At 36.3% G+C, this 27,152-nt stretch overlaps 1 protein-coding gene across 1 annotated transcript; it reads left to right on the top strand.

Annotated features, from left to right (window-relative positions):
• The first annotated feature begins 252 nt into the window (after window positions 1-252).
• Window positions 253-25,821, top strand: mcoln1a (mucolipin TRP cation channel 1a). The gene is made up of 15 exons (NM_001328165.1): window positions 253-498; window positions 11,056-11,297; window positions 13,525-13,689; window positions 14,316-14,472; window positions 16,246-16,330; window positions 16,422-16,518; window positions 16,745-16,844; window positions 16,943-17,049; window positions 18,220-18,369; window positions 18,462-18,563; window positions 21,196-21,318; window positions 21,411-21,527; window positions 22,513-22,602; window positions 24,796-24,926; window positions 25,432-25,821. Exons 1-15 carry the CDS (start codon window positions 456-458, stop codon window positions 25,466-25,468), a joined length of 1,746 nt encoding a protein of 581 aa, NP_001315094.1. The 5' UTR covers window positions 253-455; the 3' UTR covers window positions 25,469-25,821.
• The last annotated feature ends 1,331 nt before the right edge of the window (window positions 25,822-27,152 follow it).

Raw genomic sequence — 27,152 nt, forward strand, 5'->3', positions numbered from 1 at the left:
TACAAATTGTACTTATGTATGTGTTTAACAAACTGTGTATGTGTGTGTACTAGTTCACCTAAAAGTTTACTTGTGAGGACTCAAGTGTCCTCAATTTATCATATACTGAATTTATATATATATTTATAAATCAACTTTGTTAAATGAAAGCCAAATCATGATGTGGCAGACTAAATTTACGAAGAAGAAATTCACTTTTTTTCAGGCTTCTCTCAGTATCACATATCCCTAACACAACAGTCGGTCACATGATGTTGTCACATGACCTCAGTCACCGGAAGTTCAGCGCTGCGCTCGCAGCTCGCGCTGGTAAACAGGCAGAAACCGGAGCGGAGCTCGCCAATTGATCACAGAGGGGCAAACAGCCTGTCGGATACACGCAGGTTCCATCGTGTTGTGAATAAAACTAGGATTTTAATGCCGAGAGCTTCTGCACGTTATTTTAAATCGCTGACATGGCCGCAGTGGACCCCAATAAGCTTGATCATATTTCCTCCGGTGAGTTATCAACATTACAATGCTCGCCACATGACGGTTATTAATAACTATATGCTGCTTGTAACAAGTGCATCGACAAACTGTTATTAGATAGCAATAATGGATCTATAATACAGCATATGTTTGTGGAATTTAGTATTATGTGTATTGTGTATGTGTAAGGAATGGCTGTGTTATCAGGGTGTTTGCGGGTCTTAAAAAGTCTTAAAATGTCTTAAATCTCAAAAGCTAAATTTTAGGCTTTAAAAAGTCGTAAATCTACTGAAATATTGTGTTGTAGATCTTAAATCTTTTTGAACAGGTCTTAATAATTATTTGTTCCCAATCTGGCCATTAACACCCATGCAGTCACCAATCCATCTCAATAAAACTTCAACTTTTTATTTAAAAATTGCATTTAATTTCTTTCCTTGCAGTAACATTTGCATGTTCTCCATTTAGTTACTGCTAAGGATACTGACCTGACCTAAAAAAAATATTATTAAATGATTATTATTGTAGACTGAAGTAATTGAAAGCTGTGTTTTGTTCTATTCTTGGGAAGGGTAAAAGTATTTGTGAATGAATATATTTGAAGATTAATAAAAATATTCCAAATAAAAATTTTTATTGTATTATTAAATATATATTTTTTAAAAACAAATCCTTAAATTTCATTCATAATGGTCTTAATAATGACTTTAAAGTCTTAAATTTAACTTGGTGAAACCTGCAGAAACCCTGCTTATGCACAGACTTAACGTGAGATTATAGCATGAATGAAAAAACTCAGAGTTATGATTATCATGAGTCACGAGAGCTGAAAAAAATCCTCTTGTTTTAGTCTCAATCCCTCTAAAATCAAATATTTACAGTAAAGTTTTTATTCAGGGTGTGTATTTATCCAAATGCAGTAACGGTATTGTATAGTTCTTGAGGTAAAAAAAGTCTGTTTTTGTTTGCTCAATGTTAATGATTCATGTAATTGAAGCTGCAACAAAGTCAGTGTAATATCATGTGTTCACTGTGTGGTTACTTTTGAAAGTCTTTTTCGCTTACGGTCAGTGTTTAACTGACATTAAACCGGACATGTCCTCCATAATGTGCAGATTTGTTTGGGTTTTTAATCGTTTGTGTCTGCTCAGTCTTAATGTTAAAGAGATGGTTCATGCAGATTTGAATACTCTGTCATAATTTACTCATCCTAACCTTGTTTCAAACCTTTCTGAGTTTCTTTCTTCTGTTGAACACAAATGAAGATACTTTGAAGATAAACAAAAATCTGTAACCATTGACTTCCATAACAGGAAAATTAAATAATATGAGTGTCAATAGTTACAGGGTTTGGGCTTTCATCATAAAATCTTCATTTGTGTATGACAGAAGGAAAGTACTAGAAGTTTGGATCCACTTGAGTGCGAGAGTAAGTAGTATTGAGTTAAAGTTGTATACTTGCACATTCAGATTTCTCAATAATATAATTTCAGAAAAATATTTGCAAATTCTAAATAGGGAAATCATGTTAGCAGTCAATGAGTATCAAAGTAAATCATTGTTTACACTGAGTTAAATGGTGCTAATGGTCTTTAGAAGTCATACTTGCATACAATTTCAGGCCGAATATTCAAATTAGCATGGTTAACGGTAAAGGGAGCATTAAAATGAACAAATATGTAAATCTTAAACTAACTTTACTTCAATTTAAATAGTGAGTAAATAAAAAATTTTGGATGAACTGTCCCCTAAAAGTGGACACGTCTTGTAAGTGATGTTGCCAAACAGCCCTTTTTGGTGTTTGTTATAAGGTTTTGCTGTTCGGATGCTTTAGTTGGACATCATGAGTTCAGATAGATTGCTGTATGGACATATTTTCTGCTTGTTTTTGTTTTTTTCCTTCCTCGTTTGTTTCCTATTGACCGTATTCCTATAGTTCCATACAGAGAAATGATGTTGTGTTTATGGGGTCATAAAGTTTACTGGAATCCGAACACATGACCACAAAAACACTAAATAAGCAGAGCAGGTTTAACCTACATTTTGTTTTCAGGAGATGCATAATGCCTTACAGAATGCCTTCTTTCATTCTAATGTGCTGCTATTTAATATTTGTTTCATATTTACTTGCTTGTGTGTTGCATTTGTGTCTTTGCAGTGTTCTGCGGACACCAACATTTCAGTGTAGCGCTCATGATAAATGAAGGTTTGGAAAAGTCAAGGTTTTAAAACCACCAGAATTTTCTGTTATACCGTTCCTGTGGTATATGTACATTTTTTACATGTTTTTTTTTTTGTGACTATTTTATTTAGTTTTTATTTAGGGCAATAGTATCTCCAGAAAAAAAGACTCTTCACATCAATAGCTATTGTTCCATATTATAAATGTTTCTTAAAATAGAATATATTGTGTTCAATGGGGACAAAGTTTTTGTTTTTTATCCAGACGTTTCAGGCCTATTAAAAGGGGAGAGCCTATTAAAAGGGGTCTTTTTTTCCTCAACAAGTGGACCTTTTTGCAGTTACTCGCCTTATTTTTCTATTAAATTATGAAATGTTCAAATGTTCAAATACTGTATTTTAGTGACGTTTTTAGCACAAATTTTAGCTTGACCAGCTTGTTAAATGGTGATCATTACCACACTTTTTGATGCAACAAAAATATTTGATACAATAAAAAATAAGTGTTTTACCACACTATTTTATGTTTGCAAACATTTGTTTGTTTACAAATGTGCATTACGTTATTACAGTTTTATAAATTATGCAATAAGATTACAAATATTCAATTGTTTTTACCAGATTTACCCTTGCCTTTTTGCTTAAAGATGAGGACCCCACTCAATGTTTGTACTGCACAACTCCCCTTAATGTAAAACATATTTTACTGGGCTGTCCTGCTTTTAATGATTCCGGTAGACATTTTTTTTTTAAATGAACTCTTTTAAGGACATTTTTAGCAAAGTGACACCAGGAAAAAATTTGGAATTCTTATCATCTATGAACACTAAAAATCTTATTTAATTTAAGTATTTATTTGTTTGTTGTTTTTTTTATTGTATATTTATTATTGAAATGTTCTTGCCATACAAATAGCCTTGGTTGCTGACATGGCATTTTTAAACAAAGAAATACATACATAATATATAAAATATATTTTAAAAAATAAATAAATAAAAATTATGCTAATTTTTTATCATCCATCATGCCAAAAAAAAACAAACAAAAAAAAAAGTTAAATCTTGTTTTAAATGAAAAACTGCAGCCTATAGGCAAATAACAAACTGGCCAGTTCATTTCCTCAGTCACAATTTGTTCGGTTCAATAATAATTAATAATTAAATATGTCTTAAAGCCTTCTATCGATTATTATCAAAATTTATGGTGGCATATTGTCAGAAATGGGACACATGAGCTCATATAGGGGCCAAATTCTGGACTTTTTCTGTAGGAGGGGTGGGTCTTTCGAACCACCTGAACCCCCCTGGCTACCGGCCTGCATTTATTCATTCATTCATTTTCTTTTCGGCTCAGTCCCTTTATTAGTCTGAATGAACCGCCAACTTATCCAGCATATGTTTTACGCAGTGGATGCCCTTCCAGCCGCACCATCACTGGGAAACATCCATACACACTCATTCACACACATTCACTACGGACAATTTAGTCTTCCCAATTCACCTATACTGTATGTCTTTAGACTTGTGGGGAAACTGGAGCACCCGGAGGAAACCCTGGCCAACATGAAGAGAACATGCAAACTTCTTGCTGTGAGGCGATTGTGCTACCCACTGAGCTGGTCTGCATTTAAAAAGAGTATATTTTAGAGCTGTAATCATGATACCGTGAAACTGTGATTTGAGCATATCGTTATCATAACGTCACAATCTCATACCGGCCTTGTCTATTGCAATCCACTGCACTGAATCTTTTTTGTCAATGCAAAATGCCTTCTGTGAACATTTTCTAAGGCAGAAAATTAGAGAAAATTGCATAATTAATGTTTTAACAGTGATGTACCCAATAGCAGTTTTCACTGAAGCCAGAATTAAATACAATTTATTTTGTGTTATTACATCCAAAATATAAAGTGCAAAAGCAGTTATGCCAATAGAGTTAACTCTAGTTAATTGACTTATTTTTTTTCACAAATCATTGAACGTAGTCTACATGGCTGAAAAGTCTATTTGTCTATTCTTTAATGTCTTATTTATAAAACAGATACTGATAAAGTCAATTCACCATTGCAGAAGTGTTTTTTAAACACCTGTTTTAACCAAAAATTGCCGTCATCCAAATATTTCTGCTTAACCAAAAGTCTTCTGTTTCATATGCGGCAGATTTTAGTTTCAGAAATGTTTAGTGCACCTCTAGGATTTCTGCATAATATTTCACGTCATAACTGTGTCGCCCTCTTCACTTAAAGATCTGTTATTTGATTTAGTTCTACATGTGGGTACCTCTGCATGGTCCATGTGTTTCCTATCCAGAGAACAAACCCTGATGCCATTTGCGATATGGCAATCTTGAGTCGCTGATTGTCATAGCCTTGACTTTCAGTGACAGCAGGAGCGTGTGAGGAGCTAATGTGTGTCTGTGCTCAGAAAACATGGCTTCCTGTAAAGCAGGACAGATGAGATTTTTCAGCTTATTTTCTGCCGTTTGATTGACTTTATCACTGGCAGAATTCCAGGAACTCCGTTTTGACGGACAGACAGACAGGGACACAGATCTGCTGCCAGATGAGCAGTGATGGTTTTGATTGGAGAGTAAATGAGCCAGTTGTTCCTCTCGTAAATACTCTCTTCATTCTTGCTTAATCATAGTCATTCATGCAGGTGGGGAGTTAGATATACAGTGCTCAGCACAATTGAGTACACCCCATTTTGAAAATGAATATTTTTATTCATTGCTCAGTGAATGAGCATCATATTTTGGTGCATTTAAACAAAACAGATTTATTAAACAGATTTATTAAACAGATATATTCATTAAAATATTATTTTAGTCACCAATCATCTTTAGAAATCGAAAGATAATACAATTAAATTCAAGCAAAATATTGAAAAAAACAAACAAAAAAATGTAACATTTTATATATTTTTTGTTTCTTTTGATTTTTGCTCTTTTAAAAAAATAATAAATAAATAAATATATTTTTTCCTAACATATAAATTTGAGCTACTAACTTTTGCACTGTATTGTAAACTACTTTATTAGATTAACTCCAGGTTTATTTTACAAGTCATCCAGAGTTAATCAGTCACCATTTTTTTTATCCATTCAGCCAATCTACGGGTCTGGCAAGAGCACTTTTAGCTTAGCTCAGCAAAAGTCATTAAATCGAATTAGACCATTAGCATCGCACTCAAATAAAAATGAATAGATAATTTTCCTATTAAAGCTTGACTTTTGTCTCTGTAGTAACATTGTGTACTAAGACTGAAGGAATATTATAAGTTGCGGTTTACTTGGCCGATGAGTATAGGAACTATTCTCTCATTCTGATGTTATAATCAAGGGACTTTGTTGGCGTATCATGGCTGCAGCAGGTACAATGGTATTACACACTGTTACCTAGTTACCAAGCTGGGGACTATTTTTTTCCCTATTTTTTTTGTTACAATCCTTATGATATACTAAGGTCTTAAAAAGCAAAATGATTTGTCTGTTTAAGAAACTGAACATTTTTTTATGTTACTGAAAGTTGTAACCAGTCTTAAACAAACAAACAACAACAATAATAATAATAATTACATCTTTTTGCTCATGCCCAAAATTTGATTAATTTTGGAGCAAAATGTTCAGATTCTTCTCTCAGGCTTATTCTTGTGACCTCTCCCCTGATCCAGCAATCGCTCTTTTTGGTTGGTCTGACTTATAGGTTCAGCCAACGGATTGTCATGGCTAAAAATGATTCATTGTCTATGGAAAAAAGGCATCAAAACCACTTTTTAAAATCCGACTTCCTGTACTCTCCAGCACTTTGCATTCAGAGACACTTGGACGCAATCTTGCTGATAGCATTGCTGGCTTTGAAGCCACCTGGAAACCCTTTTTTAATTTTCTGTCAATTGTCAAAGATAACAGTTCAAAGGTATGATGACCCTGTCATTGTTTGCAAGATCACTAAATTGCCTGCTCCCACTGGCCTAGAAATATACAGTTGAAGTCAGAATTATTAGCCCCCCTGTTTATTTTTTCCACCAATTTCTGATTAATAAAGAGAAGATTCTTTCAGCACATTTATAAACATAATAATTTTAAAAACTCACTTCATTCATTCATTCATTTTCTTGTCGGCTTAGTCCCTTTATTAATCCAGGGTCGTCACAGCGGAATGAACCGCCAACTTATCCAGCACGTTTTTACGCAGCTGATGCCCTTCCAGCCGCAACCCATCTCTGGGAAACATCCACACACACATACACTCATACACTACGGACAATTTAGCCTACCCAATTCACCTGTACCGCATGTCTTTGGACTGTGGGGGAAACCGGAGCACCCGGAGGAAACCCACGCGAACACGGGGAGAATATGCAAACTCCACACAGACACGCCAACTGAGCCGAGGTTCAAACCAGCGACCCAACAACCTTCTTTCTGTGAGGTGACAGCACTACCTACTGCGCCACTTGCGCCACCGCAAATTAAAAACTGCTTTCATTCTAGCTTAAATAAAACAAACGAGACAATTTCCAGAAAAAATAATATAGCAAACACTGTGAAAAAAGAAAACTTGCTCTGTTAAACATCATTTGGGAAATACTTTTAAAAAGAGAAAAAAAATTTAAAAAATGTATGTGACTTCAATTGTATGTGTAACAATGTTAACCATCCTACAGTATGTATAAAACTAGAGGAACTGATGTAACAAAGGTTTTAAAATCTTTTTTTTTTGTCTCTTGTCTTTTTCTTTTTTCTTTTTATTTTGCATATTCTTTTCTGTCTTTATAGCTGTTGTTTCTTTTTGTATTGCTCTGTGTTGCTTTAAGGTCAGAATAAAAATATTATATTTAAATAATAATAAAAATTTTAGACATCAAATAAATCACGCCAGCATGGTTATTGCTCAAAGTGGACATTACAGGAGTTTAGAAATTAGAGAAACATTAAGTCTGTCAGTGTGTACTTTTTTGTCTATGTAATGCATGTTAGTTTCTCATTAGTCAGCCCAAACAGGCTTCTGTCATAAATCATGTTTGACTGGCAGACACACTAAGCTTGGTCTTTTGTTTTTTTTACTTTCGTTTGTCTAGATTAGGTGCTGTCAGTTTGGATTGTAAATCATGCACCCAAAGAATGACTTTTGCTGTTTGTTCAAACTACTTTCTTTAACATGAATAGAAACAACACAATTCCTCTTTTTTTTTTTTTTTGGTGGGACAACTTTTTAATTTTATGTTTAACTAACTTAAATTTGTAAAAACTAATAAATTAACTTAATTCCTTTTTGTTTTCCCAACACCATTCAGTTGTGTAGAACCCAGCATTTTTTACAGGGTGTGTGTCATTAATGAGGAATGAAAAATAGTGTTCCACTATAATTCTGTTACTTATGCTGATATGTAATTCTGTACAGTACAATTAATCAGTATGAATTAGATAAACACAACATGTTTAAGAGTATTCTTTTCTTAAATATTTATTTTAAATTTCACTGTGAATTAATGCAATACGAGTAATACTTATTTCCCTTAAAGGGATAGGTAACCCAAAAATGTAAACGTTGCTAGTGTTTACTTACTCTTTACTGGTTTGACACCTGTTTGAGGTTCTCTGTTGAACACAAAGGAAGATATTTTGAACAATGATGGTAGCTTGTACTCATTGACATGCTTGGTAATGTATTGAAACGCTATGGAAGTCGAAGGATCTCAAAACCTGGATTTTACTAAATATTCTTTTGTATTCTTTCCTTTACTGTAAAAAATAAATGACAAAAAGTCAAGACAACAAATAATTCTATGTTTAATGTTAAGTTAATTAGATTTCAACTTTTTTAAAAGTTATACTAAGTTTAACTTCATATTTTTAATCTAATCTAATCTAATTGCTGTAAATTGAGATGACTAAAGTTAGTTTGATTCAACTCAAAATTTTAAAGCAGCAAGAATTTTTTTATACAGTGTTTGAAAGATTCTCATAAAGTTTAAAACTACAATAAATAGTGCGAGTTTCATTTCATGTTTGGGTGCACTATACATTTAAGAGAAATCAGAATCAGAAAGAGCTTTATTGCCAGGTATGTTCGCACATATGAGGAATTTGTTTTTGTGACAGAGCTTCTACAGTGCAACAGAATTACAGAGACTGGACAAAAAACAGATGATAAATATATAAAAAAGCAAGTAGTGAATGCAAATATACAAATAGACAAGTGTATATAGAGCTATATTACTATATACATTGTTATATGTGCAGCTGTTATGTGCAAATTGGCATGTAAAGTGTGTTGTTAAATAAAGACAAATAGAGTTTTATAATATCATAAATGATTGATATTAATAAAATCATATCAAAAAAATAATTACATTATCATCACTTTGACATGATGTAACCACGTCATTTAAGCGTAATTATACAGCCCTACAAGAAAGCACAGCAAACCATTTCATCAAGATTTAATTTGCACACACAATATTTATCAGAGATATTGCCGATTATTTCCCCTCCAACAAATCAACTAGACTTTTTTAGCTTATAGATTTTCTGCTCAATAATATACCTCCATAATCTCGCCCGCTCGTTGTCTGTATGTAGTCTGGGTCACTGTGATAACTGGTCACTAAGGCTATTGAATAAATAACATATGACTAATAACCAATGAAAAATGGTTTACAGAGAAACTGTAGAACACAGAAACTCACAGAATTGCACAAGAAAAGCATGTTTACAGTTTAGCCACCGCTTCCAAAAGTCACATTTCCTGTAATTTCGTAAATTGCTTTTGGAAAGTGTTTAGTCAGTGCTTTTTAACAATATGTTGTAAGGAAGAAAATGAAGACACAAACTATCATTTTTAGCTGTGTTTACAGAACAACATACTTTGTGATTTGAAAGATGTCCATTTTTCATTGTTGAAAATAAAGACGAACCACATTTGATATGCAGTTTGAGGCCACACATGTAGATAATCCAGCATTTATTCACAAACTAGCCACCCCGAAGTACTTTTGAAGGCCTTGACAAGCTAACCAGCCGTAAGGCCCTTTCACATGACTCGACCATAATACAAAGTGAAGCATTGAGATTAGCCGTGTGCCCTGTGACATGATGAAGTTCTGTAAATTTCATCAATGTGCTTCATTGTTTTAGCTTACTTTCTGTATGAAATTCATCTGTGGCATTTGTTATTTTAGGACCGTTGTGTTCCCCTTTCACTTTCTAGCTGACTCATGTTGTAAAACTCCCCGTCATCCATCTGGTAACTGTAGGAAAGCCTTTTTCAGCATTGCGTGTCACTTGTGTTGAGACATATGATAAAGTTTTGAGCCAATCAATTTGAGTTTATTCATTTGAATCAGCTTTCAGTTGTGAAATCTAATATAGTCGCAGAATCAGACGCTGCGGTGTGAATTACCACCTGGTTCTGTTGGTACATCAGATTGCATGTTGGTACATCTCCTCTTCAAGCAAAAGTCTATGTTTAACGTGGCTTCCCTTGCATTTCTGTTTTGTTCTAATTGTCCTGACATTTTCTGAAATGATGTGCTGTATAAAATCAGGCTTCTTTTAGCCCTTTCCAGAGTTCTTCTTTAGGTTTAGAGTGCATCTTTCTTTTTATGTCCAAGTGATCTCATACAGCCTCTTTAATATTCAGGTCTGGACTCTGTGAAGGCCATTTCATGACTGCCTGTGTTTGATCAGCTGTTTTATTTCTCCAAATAAGATTTCACTGCAATTAGCAGATCCCTATGATGCTGAAAATGAAAACTATTACCACTAAAGTTCATCTGTATTTTCAATATTCACAATTCCATCAATTCAGACAATATTGCTTACAACACCAGTAGAAATGCAGCTCAAACCAGGACAAACAGCATCTCTTCAACATTGTCTTTCATGCCTTAAACAAGTAAACCAAAATAATTTAAACTCTAACCTAACTGCTATCCTAACAAACCATCAACTGAAATATTATTTATTTACCCTGTATAAATCTCAATTTTACAAAAATTACACTTGTGGTAAAGGGTCACATCTATCCATTATACCAGGGGCCACCAATCTTGGTCCTAGAGGGCCGGTGCCCTGCAGGGTTTAGCACTAACTTGCCTCAACGCACCTGCCTGGGTGTTTCGAGTATACCTAGTAAGATCTTAATTAGCTTGTTCAGGTGTGTTTGATTAGGGTTGGAGCTAAAATCTGCAGGACACCGGCCCTCCAGGAACAAGTTTGCTGATCAGTAAAACAACAGATTTAACTGTTGCACAGTACTGTACCTGAAGTTAAAACGCATCAGACTCTTGAACAGTAGAATGTAAGGGAATGTGCATCAGTTGTTTAAAGCAAAAAGACGATTTCTTTTGTAATTGATCCCTCTGGTACTATCCGTCTCTCTGTCTTTCTTTCTTTCAGAGGAGGATAGGCTGCTGTATCCGGTAGCTCACTATGGTTCAAATGACTGCATGGATGAGTATAGCAAGCCCAGGCCGACCCCAGTAACAGATGGCTGGATTGGTGCTGACCCAGAAGAGGAAGAGTTGCGCAGGAAATTAAAATACTTCTTTATGAGCCCCTGTGAGAAATACCAAGCCAAAGGCCGAAAGCCTTTCAAGCTGATTCTGCAAATACTGAAGATTGTTATAGTCACTGCACAGGTATTTAAACATTCTTGGACTTTCTGTCCCTGATTTATTCATTTTCCTTCCACTTAGTCTCTTATTTATCTGGGTTCACCACAGCGTAATGACCCGCCGATCCGGTATATGCTTTATGCAGCGCTTGCTCTTACAGCTGCAACCCATTACTGGGAAACACCCATACACTTTTGCATTCACACACACACTCATACACTACGGCCAATTTAGATAATCCAATTCACCTATAGTGCATGTCATGTGGAGGAAACCAAAGCACCCCAGAGGAAACCCACACGAACACAGGGAGAACATGCAAACTCCACACAGAAATGCCAACTGGGACTTAAACCATCGACCTTCTTGCTGTGAGGTGACAGTGCTAACCACTAAGCAAGTACGACGAAGCTTGTATACTCAAAGTAATCAAATGATTATTAAAAACACTCAGTTTTACCACAAAATTATTCTTTAACCTGTTTGACGTCCACTACTGAGAGTCCATCAGAAGTAACCTTTGGTTTGCTTCATTGACTAATAAGCACAAATCTGTTGTTTACACCTTAAAAACTTGTTTTCATTTCATAAAACAGTCATAACATCATATTTTTGGTATGTTTTTTTTTTTTTAAAGATCATTTAAAAAAATTAAAAATCTAGTGGTTATATACACTACCTGACCAAAGTCTTGTCGTCGATCCCAGTTGATCCTAATCATTTGGAAAAGTGGCAGAAGGTAAATTTTTCAGATGAATGATCTGCTGAACTGCACCCCAATCATCACAAATACTGCAGAAGATCTATTGGAACCCGCATGGACCCAACATTCTCACAGAAGTCAGTCAAGTTTGGTGAAGAAAAAATCATGGTTTGGAGTTACATTCAGTATAGGGGCGTGCGAGAGATCTGCAGAGTGGATGGCAACATCAATAGCCTGAGGAATCAAGACATTTGTGCTACCCATTACATTACAAACCACAGCAGAGGGCAAATTCTCCAGCATGATAGCGCTCCTCATACTTTTGCCTCCACATCAGAGTTCCTGAAAGCAAAGAAGGTCAAGGTGCTCAAGGATTGGCCAGCCCAGTCACCAGATTTGAACATTATTGAGCATGTCTGGGGTAAGAAGAGGAGGCATTGAAGATGAATTCAAAGAATCTTGATGAATTCTGGGAGTCCTGCAAGAACACTTTCTTTGCCATTCCAGATGACTTTATTAACAAGTGATTTGAGTCACAGCAGAGATGTTTGGATGCAGTTCTCTAAGCTCATGGAAGACATACACAATATTAATTTTGTTTCCACTGCATGCACAGCATGACTTTATTTTCTATACTGTACATTATTTCTATTAAGTGACAAGACTTTTGTCGGTCCCACTTTATATTAAGTGTCCTTAACTACTATGTACTTGCATCAATAAAATAAATACAATGTACTTACTGTGTTTATAATGTATTTGTGAACACGTGGTGCTTTTGAGTTGGGATAGAGGTTGGGTTAGGGACAGGTTTGGTGGTATGGGTAGGTTTAACGGTGGGTTAAGGTGTAAGGGATGATCAACAGTGTATTTACAAATGTAGTTACAGATGTAATTACATACATGTATTTAATCAAGCATAAGTACACAGTAAATACATGTATTTACACAATAAGTACATTGTAACAAATTATTAGTTCCTGTGTAAGTACATACTAGTTAAGACCACTTAATATAAAGTGGGACCCTTTTGTCTAAGCAAAGTCAGACCTTACTGCCCTAATTAAATCATTAAAAATCAAGGCATGATCATATTTTATTTTGGTAAAAATAAGCGTAATCTAGAGGCCTTTGTCTTTCATATAAGCCACTTCTGATACCAAATGATCAACTAGAAGTCAAGGTATTATTTGTTGTTCCTAAAACTTGGACAGGCGACAAGACTTTTGTCAGGTAGTGTATAAGCTGCTTATTATTTATTCTTATAAATTTCATACAATTACACACACACACACATACACACACACACACACACACACACACACACACATACACACACACACACACACTAATATACCTTTTCTATTTGAACTGTATAATCAAATAAGACAACTTTAATTTTGGTCACCAAAATGTGCTCTATACAGTCCAAAATGACCTAAACAAGAAAGTTTGGTTGTCATTCTATAAATGATGCTGTTTTTCATAATTTTTCAGGTGTATACTGAACACCGTTTTTAAGATTGTTTGTTTTCTCATTATCTCTAGCTGGTACTCTTTGGCTTAAGTAATGAGATGGCGGTGATGTTCAAGGAGGAAAACACTGCGTCATTTAAACACCTCTTTCTCAAAGACTATGCCGATTCAGATGACGCACTCGCTGTTTACACACAGAGTGATGTTTATGATCATATGTTTTACGCAGTTGAACAGGTAATGTCTCATTTTGCTGAGCTTATAATCATATGCTTCGCTTTTCACTTTTCATAGAGTGATATTGGTATACGTTTTCTTTTTTTTTTTTTTTGAGTAGGCCTGTAATTCACAGCACTGTAAAAATCTTTCAATGTATTTCTACCAAGTGTGTTATAGACTCTTAACATTTGTTTTCCTCATTTAAATACATAAAAAATGTTTACAGATTAATGTTTTTCTGATCCCATAATACTGGGTTTAGTAGTTTTGGAAAATAAAAACAGACATTTCAATATGAGTTTGACAAATACTTTCTATGTGAATTTATGTTTTGAGATTTTACTGCAAATGTCATGTCCATAATGCTGGAATTGCTCAGTAGTGTATGATGTATGAGTACAGTGTGGTCATAATACAAAGAATGGTTGTTATATAAATATAGTTTATATATATATATATATATATATATATATATATATATATATATATATATATATATATATATATATATATATATATATATATATTTATTGAGACAAAGATATATAGTTCAGCCATAGCGACTGTGTTTCCGAGCTGGAGTTTGGTCATGTTTGTTTTTGTGATGCTTTATATGACACAGTTGCTTTTGGCTTGTCTTCCAGTATCTGTCTTTGGCAGACACGACAGTAGGCCAGTATGCGTATGTGTATGGTGTTGGTGTGAACGGCAGCGCGCTGTCTCTGTGTCAGCAGTATTACAAAAAAGGCAGGATCGACCCGGCTAACGACACCTTCATCATCGACCCGCTGGTGGTCACAGGTGACAGACCTCGTTTCATTTCAGTTCATGTTTTAACCAGACCAGATATTTCAGTCTGCAGTCTGTAACTTTATTTTTGGTTGGAAATCAATTATCCAAAATCTAATTTTAAGCAAGTGTGTAACCATCAATGTTCAGTCCTCTTATCTCAGCACAATGAAAAGCTTGTAGCAGTGTTTTCTAATTTGAGTGCCACTGGTGGATTTCTGTGGAAATTTGAGCTTGCCGCTGTTCGTCTTTGTAGGCATTCCCGGCTAGTAGGCAATATCACATTTATGGATATTGCAGGTGGCAGATCATTTATAGCCATAATTGTACACTCACTGGCCACTTTATTAGGTACACCTAACCAACTGCTTGTTTACGCAAATTTCTAATTGGCCAATCTCACGGCAGCAAACTGCATTTAGGTGTGTAGGCATGGTCAAGACGATCTGATGCAGTTAAAACTGAGCATCAGAATGGGGAAGAAAGGTGATTTAAGTGACTTTGAACATGGCATGGTTGTTGCTGCCAGACGAACTAGACTGAGTATTTTAGAAGCTGCTGATCTACTGGGATTTTCACGCACAACCATCTTTAGGGTATACAGAGAATGGTCTTCCAGAGAATGGAGTTCTGTGGGTGCAAATGCCTTGTTGATGTCAGAGGAGAATGGCCAGACTGGTTCCAGCAGGTAGAAAGGCAACAGTAACTCAAATAACCACTCGTTACAATCGAGGTATGCAGAAGAGCAACACACAACACAGCCAACCTTGAGGCAGATGGATTAACAGCAACAGAAGACCACACCGGGCGCTACCCCTGTCAGCTAAGAGCAGGAAACTAAGGGCTACAATTCGAACAGACTCACTAAAATTGGACAATAGAAAATTGGAAAAACGTCGTCTCGTCTGATGAGTCTCGATTTCTGCTGCATCATTCAGATAGTAGGGTCAGAATTTGATGTCAACAACAGGAAATCCTGGATTTAACCTGTCTTGTATCAATGGATCAGGCTGGTGGTGGTGGTTTAATGGTGTGGGGGATCTTTTCTTGTCATACTTTAGGCCCATTAGTACCTGTTGAGCATTGTGTCAATGCCACAGCCTACCTAAGTTTTGTGTACCCACAGTGTACCCGTCTTCTGATTGCTACTTCCAGCACGATAATGCACCATGTCAAAGCATGAATCATCTCAAACTAGTTTTTTGAACATGACAATGAGTTCATTGTACTCAAATGGTCTCCACAGTCACCAGAACTCAATCCAATAGAGCACCTTTGGGATGATTTGGGAGATTCGCATCTTGGATGTGCAGACAAATCTGCAGCCACTGCGTGATGCTATTATGTTAATATGGACCAAGATCTCTGAGGAATATTTCCAGTACCTTGTTGAATCTATGCCACGAAGGATTAAGGCAGTTCTGAAGGTAATAGGGGGTCCAACTCAGTACTAATGAGGTGTACCTAATAAAGTGGCCGATAAGTGTATGCAGGTAGAGGATCGAATAATCAATCTTTCAAAAATATTTCTTTACTACAGTTATACTATATTCGTTTTTAGTTCAGTTTCAAGTTTAGGATGATAAAAGAAAGATTTGGTCACTTCTTCTTATTTTCACATTGTTGTTTCTTGCAGTTCTCTGTTATTGCATTTACCACAAGAATCACTTTCTCATGTCATGCAAAAATAGTGTTGCTGGTGACCAGAGCTGTCTCCAGATGACCCTGTCGGTCCCTGAAGCTGCTGCATTTGGTTGTTTCTCTTGTCTCTCTTCCTCTCTGTAGACTGTATTGGAGTGAACCCTTTATCCACTCCCACTGCAGCAGGTACGGGCCGTGATTACAGGAACTTCACCCTCAAGTTTCACAAGTAAGTGAAACTGGACTGTCTTCGTAGTTTGAGAATAGCATTATTAAAATCGAATTCTCCAATGATCGCATGTTGTCGTATCTTCTTCCAGGCTGATTAACGTCACTATACAGTTCCAGTTGAAGGCTATAAATCTTCAGACCATCATACACAATGAAATTCCCGACTGTTACACTTTTTTAATCACAGTGAGTTTGCATTTGATATGATAGTTTTACACAATACAAATGTACATCTAAACAAAATCAGTTTACTAGAGCATAACATTTTTAATGCAGGTAAAACGATAAATAACATAATTCAAATATCAATATACTGTAATACAGTGACGTGCGGTGAGGTTTTTGCCTGGTGATACAGGATTTTTATAATTCAACTTTTGTTAATTATAAATTTGTTCCCATTTGTGCTCAGATTCTGCTGGATAACAAGGCCCATAGTGGTAAAGTAAGGATCAGTCTTGATAATAAGGCCTCCATTAAGGAATGCAGAGACCCAAGTGTTTCCGGACACCGTAAGACTCAAATACAGTTTCTACTTCGCTTCTCCGATTAAGCTGGTCATATTTGTAATGTTGATAATCATATATGTTTGTGTTTCTTCTATGTGCAGCTGATAGTAATGCTCGTGTGTTGTTTGATCTGGCCGTGGCATTGGTTTGTGTTTTCTCTCTGCTTCTCTGCGGTCGATCTATCATCAGAGGAATCATTCTTCAAAATGTAAGAAACTGATATATATATATATATATATATATATATATATATATATATATATATATATATATATATATATATATATATACAGTTGAAGTCAGAATTATTAGCCCCCCTGAATTATTAGTGCTGCTGTTTATTTTTTTCCCCAATTTCTGTTTAATGGAGGGCAGATTGTTTCAGCACATTTCTAAGCATAAAAGTTTTAAAAAACAATTTCTAATAACTGATTTATTTTATCTTTGTCATGATGACAGTAAATAATATTAGACTGGATATTTTTCAAGACACTTCTATACATTTAAAGTGACATTTAAAGGCTTAACTAGGTTAATAAGGTGAACTAGGCAGGTTAGGGTAATTAGCCAAGTTATTGTAAAACGATGGTTTGTTCTGTAGACTCTCGAAAAAAAAACTAGCTTAAAGGGGCTAATAATTTTGTCCCAAAAATACTTTTTAAAAAATTCAAAACTGCTTTTATTCTAGCCAAAATAAAACAAATAAGACTTTTTCTAGAAGAAAAAATATTATCAGACACACTGTGAAAATTTCCTTGCTCTGTCAAACTTCATTTGGGAAATATTTAAAAAAGAAGAAAAAAAATCAAAACGGGGCTAATAATTCTGACTTCAACTGTATATATATATATATATATATACGACAAATACATTGCAATATAGTCAACGTCAAAATTATTAGCTCTGAATTTTTTGTTCCTTTTTCGTATATTCCCCAAATAATGTTTAACAGAGCAAGGACTTTTTCACAGTATTTCCTGTAATATTTTTTCTTCTGGAGAAAGTCTTATTTGTTTTATTTCGGCAAGAATGAAAGCAGTTTTAAATTTTTCAAAAACATTTTAGGGTCAATATTATTAGCCCCCTTAAGCAATATTTATTTTTGATAGTCTACAGAATAAACCATTGTTAAAAGTAAAAGTTAAAAGTATCTAGTCAAATATTATTTACTGTCATTATGACAAAAAGAAAATAAATCAGCTATTAGAAACTATTATGTTTAGAAATGTGTTGAAAAAAATCTTCTCTTCGTTAAACAGAAATTTGGGAAAAAAATAAACAGGAGGGCTAATAATTCTGGAGGTGTAATAATTCTGACTTCAACTGTATATCTATGATTACACAGTAAACCCATTCCCCTTCACATCTTTCTCTTCAGGAGTTTGTAAAGTACTTTAAGACCTCTCTGAAGCGGCATGTGTGTTGGGGAGACCGAATGGAGTTTATCAACGGGTGGTATATTCTGCTGATCATTAGCGACTTGCTCACCATCACAGGCTCTATTATTAAGATCGGCATTGAGCTGAAGGTCAGTCTATTTTTAAGGAGATTAAATATCTTTACCTTTATGTATTTGGTGATGAACAAAGAGCCACTAATATTTCATGTTTCATCCCTCAGAATCTGTCGTCCTATGATGAGTGCGGCATCCTCTTGGGCACTTCCACGCTGTTGGTCTGGGTTGGAGTTATTCGCTACCTCACCTTCTTTCAAAAGTACAATGTAAGAGACACAAAAAAAAAAAAAAACATGTAAACAGTAGAGTACATGCACCTCACATTTACACTACCTGACAAAAGTCTTGTTGTCTGTCCAAGTTTTAGGAACAACAAATAATAGCTTGACTTCTAGTTATTCATTTTGTATTAGAAGTGGCTTATAAAAAAGACAAAGGCCTCTAGATTACGCTTATTTTACCAAAATAAATATGATCATGCCTTGATTTTTAATGATTTAATTTGGACAGTAAGGTCTGACTTTGCTTAGACAAAAGTCTTGTCACTTAACAGAAATAATGTACAGTATAGAATATAAAGTCATGCTGCAGAGGAAAAAAAAGAGTTAATATTGAGTATGACTCCCATGAGCTGGGAGGACTGCATCCAGACATCTCTGCAAAGACTCAAATAACTTATTAATAAAGTCATCTGGAATGGCAAAGCAATATGATGGAGGTTCCGAATTTAGCCATATGCATATGTCATGATGCAGCAGATAGAATAGCTGCGTCTCAAATGGCGCACTATGCACTCATGCACTATGTGCTTATGCACTTAGACACTAAACAGTATAGTATATGTACTGTATGTAGTGTCATCCCAAATGGAACACTGTTTTTTTTTTACCAAGAGGAAAGTTTCCCAGATGACGTTTGCCAAATCAGTGAAATAAATGACCAAACTATCAAATAATACCTGCCGTGAGTATAACCGCATTCACCATCGGGTGCCGCTATAATCAGTCTTGTAGGAGAATTTTGCTTTCACCATCCAAAATAAAGTTATTCAACATGTGCGCCCAATAGCTCCGCCCCTTCCACTACATGAGCAAACCTGCAGTTGTTGAGTGCGTGAAGTGTCCATCATTCCACACTTTATTTTACCGGCTGAATGAGTGCATCATCCGGGTAATTAAAGTCCACTCATTATTTTTAGAGTTTTTAGTGTGAACACACTACTTACACTATTTTTTATTGCAAAATAGCGTAGAATAGTGCATAAGTATGCGATTTTGGACGCAGCTAATGTTTAATAAGTGGATTTTAGATCCATTAATGTCTTGTAACAAAAAAATCAAAGGCTGCGTCTGAAATTGCCTACTAGTCAAGTATGTACTACATTTCAATTTACTACACAAGCGTCAGAAAAGTAGTTAGAAAAGTCTGTATAGTATGAATGTGAGTAGTATGAATGGAGTTTGGACGTACTATATTCGCCATTTGTCATGATCACGTGACCTATCCGAATCGGTTGTGCCACTTCACCCTCATTCAGGAAATCTCTCGCTGTACATTATGGGATATCCATCAGCATATCCATAGCATCCATCATATGCACACTTCATAATTCACTTCAAGAAGTAGTAAGTCATTTGGGTACTGCTCGCATACTATGAATACTGCAATTTTGGACACACTACTTGGCTCGCATACTGTTGTTAACATACTATATAGTAAGGAAGTATGCGATTTCGGACGGCCAAATTTTAAAATTGTAAACCTCAGACATCTTCTTGGCTGACCTCTGAGCTGACGTAAGCAGAAGTTCCAGGAATAGACGCGTCAGTGAATTAAGTCTATAACTTTAAAATTCTAAATAGTTTGTTTTCAGAAACACATAGTTCCTCCTCATACGACATAGGTTAACTCCCTGGCAGTATATGGGTTAGTTTCACCAATAATAATGGACACTACCCAACCCCATTACACAACATGGATAAGCAAGGAGATTGTATTTGCATTAATCTTGTGGGATAAAAGCTGAGGTGTATCATGTATTTATGGCCACTTAAGGTACATGACTCAAGCCTTTGTTCTTTGACTATATACACCAGGGGTGTCCAAAGTCAGTCCTGGAGCGCCAATGTCCTCCTGATATTAGCTCCAACTTGCTTCAACACACCTGCCTGGACGTTTCTAGTATACCTAGTAGGAGCTTGATTAGCTTGTTCAGGTGTGTTTGATTAGGGTTGGAGCTAAACTCTCCAGGACACCGGCCCTCCAGGACCGAGTGTGGACACCCCTGAAATACACGATATGTTAAAAACTAGCCTAGAGCGCCACCTGCTGTTTAAAAACTAAGCTTCGAATTGATTCCAGAGAGAAACGTAATGCATTCAGATCTCAGCAGAGTGATTTCATAATTTAATATCATCACCTGCATTTGGAAATATCAAAGTTAAAAATGGAGTTTATAATGTTAAAAGGTCAGATTAAGTGCTTTATTATTTATTCAATCATTTTTCTTCAGCTTAGTTCCTTATTTATCAGGGGTCGCCACAGTGAAATGAACCACCAACTATTCCAGCATATGTCTTACGCACCGGATGCCCTTCTATATGCAACCCAGTACTGGGAAACACCCATACACAAACACTCATACACTACAGCCAATTTAATTTATTGAATTCACCTATAGCGCATGTCTTTGGGCAACCAACACGGGGAGAACATGCAGACTCCACACAGAAATGCCAACTGACCCAGTCGGGACTCGAACCAGCCACCTTCTTGCTGTAAGGCGACAGTGCTAACCACTGAGCCACCATGCCACTAGTTTATTCGCTCACTAAATGCAGCTAAAATCTGATGTGAATGTATGGAATTTGCATACTAAATGGTGTTTTCCTCTCTCAGATTCTTATTGTGACGTTACAAGCTGCTTTCCCTAACGTGATCCGGTTCTGTTGCTGTGTGGCGGTGATCTACCTCGGTTATTGCTTCTGTGGCTGGATTGTGCTGGGACCATACCATGTTAAGGTACATAACAAGCCTGAATCTGACACAGGCAAATGAATGATGCGAAATCTCCATATTACAGCTGATAGTTTCTGTAATGTATGTTTCCTCAGTTCCGCTCTCTGTCGTCTGTGTCCGAGTGTCTTTTCTCTCTGATCAATGGAGATGACATGTTTGTGACGTTCAGTGGCATGCAGGAGAGCAGCATGCTGGTCTGGGTCTTCAGTCAGGTCAGTTTCACCCTCACACTGACATACACACAAACGCATGTTTCCATCCAAAGATGCGAATTCAACTTATGCGCATAAAATATTTGTGAATCAATTCCATCCAATGAGTCAAAGAGAACAAAATAGTCTCTTCCTGATAAACTGGCACCAAATATCAAACAAAAAACTGAATTTTCTGTGGTAGAAGAAGCCAGTGTCGACCTTTTTCCTATATAAATTACTTGTGACTTAGAGGATGAAACCCCCCATCAAGACGCTTTCATTTGCTATCCATTTGATGCTCAACCACTCTCACTGGTGGAGCTGTGATAAAAACAAAACGCTATTTAAAGGGGAGGAGCTACACTGTCCCGTTCTCCCTTCCTTTTTCAATTGAGATTACATCAAACATTCAATTAAAAAAGGCACATTTCAAAGTAGAGGCCTGCAAGTAGAGGTCTTTCCGAATAAAGTGCGGCAGTGGTCAATAACTGGTGTAATTTGAACAGAGTGGGCAGTCTAACAATATCGCTCTCGACTCCCGAGCGAGCGAGCACACGTATGTATATGTGTGAATGAGAGAGCTTGGTGTGTGTGTGTGTGTTTGTGTGTGTGTGTGTGTGTGTGTGTGAGAGAGAGCGTGATGCTGTCTGTATGTCACTTAGTGCTGTGTGTCTATGTGTGTGTGTTTCTACAGACAGCGTGTTATTGGCTGTCTGGACTCTGTATAGCTGGATAGTTAGCGGGAACGGCGCGGTGGTTATAGAAAAAGGGGCGGGGCGGGCAGCAGGACAACAAATGCTGAATATACGCGGGAGCGGTCGGGTAGAGCGGGATTAAAAATGTTGTCCCACGCAGATCTCCATTTCAAAGCACTTTACTGAACCTTTAAGCATTTTTTCATGAAATGTTTGAATATGTGGATGGAAACATAACAACAACACACACACAGAGACAACACATGCCACGGTATTCAGTGCAGTAAAGATGCTGTGTTGTTTTGCAGGTGTACCTTTACACGTTCATCTCTCTGTTCATTTACATGGTGCTCTCTCTCTTTATTGCTCTCATCACCGGAGCTTACGAGACCATCAAGGTAAGAGTGAGCGACGAGGCAGATGAAGAGTTAGAAATGAAAAACATGCTTTTGTTCCCGATGTTCTTTCAACACACACATGCACAAACATGTCAAACAACACTCATTTTAAAGAAGTTGTGATTTGACTTTTCAAATTATGATGTACTGTTTTCTGATGACCATTTATAATGTGCTCAAGATTTTACCCTTTAAAAAAACTTCCTAATTTATATATTTTTAAATATGCCCACGGGTATAAATGGCATATAGTTTGCATATTTAAAACTGTTTTGAGAGTTCGAAGTTAACACCAGTGTTACCTTTTTTTCCAAATATTCTGCTGTGATTTTAATTTAATACTGCGTAGATATTAGGTACATACACTCACTGGCCACTTTATTAGGTACACCTGTTCAACTGATCGTTAACAAATTTCTAATCAGCCACTCACATGGCAGCAACTCAGTGCCATTAGGCATGTAGACATGGTCAAGACGATCTGCTGCAGTTCAAATCGAGCGTCAGAATGGGGAGGAAAGGTGATTTAAGTGACTTTGAACAGTGGCGTGGTTGTTGGTGCCAGACGTGCTGGTCTGAGTATTTCAGAAACTGCTGATTAACTGGGATTTTAAAGCACTACCATCTCTAGGGTTTACAGAGAATGGTCTGAAGAAGAAAAAATATCCACTGAGCGGCAGTTCTGTGGGTGCAAATGCCAGAGGACAGAGAAGAATGGCTAGTTCCAGCTGATAGAAATGCAATAGTAACTCGGATAACCACTCGTTACAACCGAAGTATGCAGAAGAGCATTTCTGAACACACAACACATCCAACCTAGAGGCGGATGGGCTACAGCAGCAGAAGACCACACCGGGTGCCATTCCTGTCAGCTAAGAACAGGAAACTGAGGCTACAATTCACACAGGCTCACTTAAATTGGACAATAGAAGATTGGGAAAATGTTGCCTGGTCTAATTAGTATTGATTTCTGTTGCAACATTTAGATGGAAGGGTCAGAATTTGGCGTCAACATCATGAAATCATGGATCCATCCTGCCTTGTATCAACGGTTCAGGCTGCTGGTGGTGGTGGTGGTGTAATGGTGTGGGGGATATTTTCTTTGCACACTTTTGGCCCATTAGTACCAATTAAACATTGTGTCAACACCACAGCCTACCTGGGTATTGTTGCTGACCATGTCCATCCCTTTATGACCACAGTTTACCCATCTTATGGCTACTTCTAGCAGGATAAGGCACCATGTCATAAAGCGTGAATCATCTCAGACTGTTTTTTTTTGAACATGGTAATGAGTTTACTGTACTCAAATGGCCTTCAAAGTCACCAGATCTCAATCCAAGATCAAGCACCTGTGATGGAACAGGAGATTCACATCATGGATGTGCAGCTAACAAATCTGCAGCAACTGCATGATGCTATCATGTCAATATGGACCAAAATTCTCTGAAGAATATTTCCAGAATCTGTCATGAAGGACTACGGCAGTTCTGAAGGCAAAAGGGGTCCAACCCGGTACTAGTAAGGTGTACCTAATAAAGTGGCCGGTGAGTCTATATAATGATTAAAGCAATGGTAAACAGTTGCTCACACTTGCGTTGCATCACATTATTGTAGGATCCAGTACACTGACAGGTATCATCTGACTTTCGAACTGTGTCTTGTTTGCAAATTAATCTGTGGTAAAGTAAAGTGAACAAAAGACCAAGTTCTTACTGTTGTGGTCTGGAACTTCCTTAAAAAGAAAGTTTATCCTCTCATTCCTAAGCAGAATTTCTTCTGCGGTGGCAGTTTTGCTAATATTATGTAATTAGCGATACAGCGTAATTAGGGATACATTTAACATGTGGCACATTGACTTCAATATAAGCTGTTTTTAGTTTCTTACAGGATGTTTTTATGTTATGATATCATATCAAAACCAGTAAAATTTTTATTTCTTACTTTATGACCCCATAGAATCTTATTCATTTCAGTTACTTTTGTATTTTCTATTTTTTTTATTAGTTTCTCTTCAAAGTGCAAATGAAAGTTATAATTTTTTTTTAAGTGAGCTTGTTTGTTATTTGTTTTTTACTTGCTTGTAGAGTATCAGTTTTTTCCATGCTTAACTCCAGCAGTGTCATCAGTGTGGAGTAACATGATCTCAACACCTTGATTATGTTAATGTGATACCCTGTCATTTCCATTCAGCATCAAACTCAGGAGCCCATTCATATCACCGACCTGCATGCGTTCATCGCCGAGTGCACCGACACGCCCTGCTCTGGAAAGTTCCGCGGAATCGAGACCTCGCCGTGCTCTTTCTTCTGCTGCTGTGACAGGTGCGTCACCACACAAACAAAGAAAATGCCTCCTCATGTCAGAAATCACTCATTACAGACGCATCATAGGATAGCATGGCGTCCATCAGATGCGCACATCAGAATCTTGCCAGAAGTAGTAGGACATCCGGGTACTTTTTGCATACTGTTTTTCCAATACTATGAATTCAGACATACTACTAAATTCGCATAATATTTTTAGCGTCCTATATAATAAGAAAGTATGCGATTTAGGACACACTCAATATGTTAAATCACTATCACAGTGTTTCACTAAGAAGTTTAAAATCTGTCTGAAGGATTTATCAACAAACAAAGCCCCTCGATTTCCCTCCCTCATTTTCATTCACTTACGTAGACTATATCAGTGGACTCGTGTAGGGAATAGTGAATGAGAGTATATGGATGGATTTTGAATACAGACTACTGATGAAGATCAGATCAGTCCTTCTGTTTCACAGTGACTCTAAACTTTTTTTGTTTGTCTGTTGGTGTAACCCTGCAGAACCACCACATATGAGGACGTCCTCCTTGTCAACTAGAAGATTATAGGACCTGAAACGCCTCCCTCTGCTGGTCACAATGCGGTAATGCAACACAACTGAAGAAAAAGGTGAAATAAGGAAAACTCAATACCCAAGAAATCACCATGAGCCTTCAGTGGAGAAAAGCAGAAACTGTTTTTACAGCTGAATCACTCCAAGTTTTAATTTACCTCATTTTATTATTATTTTTTTAGATTTATCTTAACTCTGGATGTTGCTAAAGGCAGCCCAGTACCGTTTTTTTTAGTCTGGACTGATTAAAAACACTCGGAAGGTTTGAATTGAGGATATTAAACAAATGACGTGATATGTACAGCACTCATTCCTTATATGTTGAGCTCATTTAGTGCCCATGTAGTGGTCTTCAGTGGGTCTCCAGTTGAGACATCGCGGTCACTGATTCAGAACTATTAATGGAGGGGTTTTTGTATGTTTGTAAGTCACGTGTAATGTCTGCTTCAGATGTTTCTAAAGGGGATTGAACAGGCTGGCCTAAATGTCTGAAAACGAGGAGTCCATGTGATTTAAAGATAATCAAGCTTTGGTAAAGTCTGCTCTTATACAACACTTGGAGGAGATTTATATGTGTCTAGAAATCATCTACACTTACCCATAAGAAAACATACATGCCCTGCAATTAGAGTTTACTGTGAAAAGCCCATTTCCGCCATTGAATTGAGATTTTTTCCTCAGAATTCTGACTTTTTTCCATAGAGTTGCATATGTCATGACACAAACTCACAACTCTGACCTTCTTTTATATGCATAGTGAGATGTACACTTGAAATTGTGAGTTGTAAAGTCAAAATTGTGTGACTTAAACCAACAATTCTGGGAAATAAAGGCAGAATTCTGAGATAAAAGTTGCAATTTTGAGTTGCAAAGACAGAACGTTGACTATATATCGCAATTATTGAGATAAAAGTCGCATTTCCATGTTAGAAGTCAGAATTCTGAGATATAAATCCCAATTCTAAGTTATAAATTCAGAAATCTAACTCGCAACTCACAATTCTAAGATGAACAAAGTTGCAATTACCTTTTTTTTTAACAATTCGGTTGCAAAAACTAGCTTCCATAGGGTTAACACTCAGAATGTCTTTAAAAACTTGGCCTTAAAGGTATGGTTCACCCAACAAAAAAATCTTGATTCTAATATTTGATGAATTTCAACACACAACAAGAAATTGTGAGTTGCAAAGTCAAAATTGCTTAATGTAAACCCACAATTCCCAGAAATAAAGTCATAATTCTGAGATAAAAGTTGCAATTTTGAGTTACAAAGTCAAAATGTTGACTATGTATTGCATTTCTTGAGATAAAACTCACATTGTAGTTATAAAGTCAGTATTATGAGATAAAAAGTCCAAAAACTTAGTTATAAATTCAGAAATCTGACTTGCATCTCACAATTATATGAAATAAAGTAAATCTGAGCTATAAAGTCATCATTATGAGATAAAAAGTTGCAATTTTAAGTTACAAAAAAAGAACGTTGACTATAAATTGCAATTGCAATCGCAATTCCATGTTAAAATTTCAGTTCTGAGATAAAAAGTCCCAATACTAAGTTATAAATTCAGAAATCTGACTTGCATCTCACAATTCTGAGAAATAAATGTGTTGATTTGAGATATAACATCAGAATTCTGAGATTAAAAAGTCTCCAAACTAAGTTATA

This window comes from Danio rerio, chromosome 1 (genome assembly GCF_049306965.1).
Source record: "Danio rerio strain Tuebingen ecotype United States chromosome 1, GRCz12tu, whole genome shotgun sequence".
Classification (NCBI taxonomy): domain Eukaryota; kingdom Metazoa; phylum Chordata; class Actinopteri; order Cypriniformes; family Danionidae; genus Danio; species Danio rerio.

Coding starts and splice junctions, on each gene's coding strand:
- mcoln1a (NM_001328165.1), top strand. CDS start 456: ATGGCCGCAGTGGACCCCAATAAGCTTGATCATATTTCCTCCG. Junction 14,473..16,245: donor CGACCCGCTGGTGGTCACAG/GTGACAGACCTC, acceptor TCCTCTCTGTAG/ACTGTATTGGAGTGAACCCT. Junction 21,319..21,410: donor TGGGACCATACCATGTTAAG/GTACATAACAAG, acceptor ATGTTTCCTCAG/TTCCGCTCTCTGTCGTCTGT.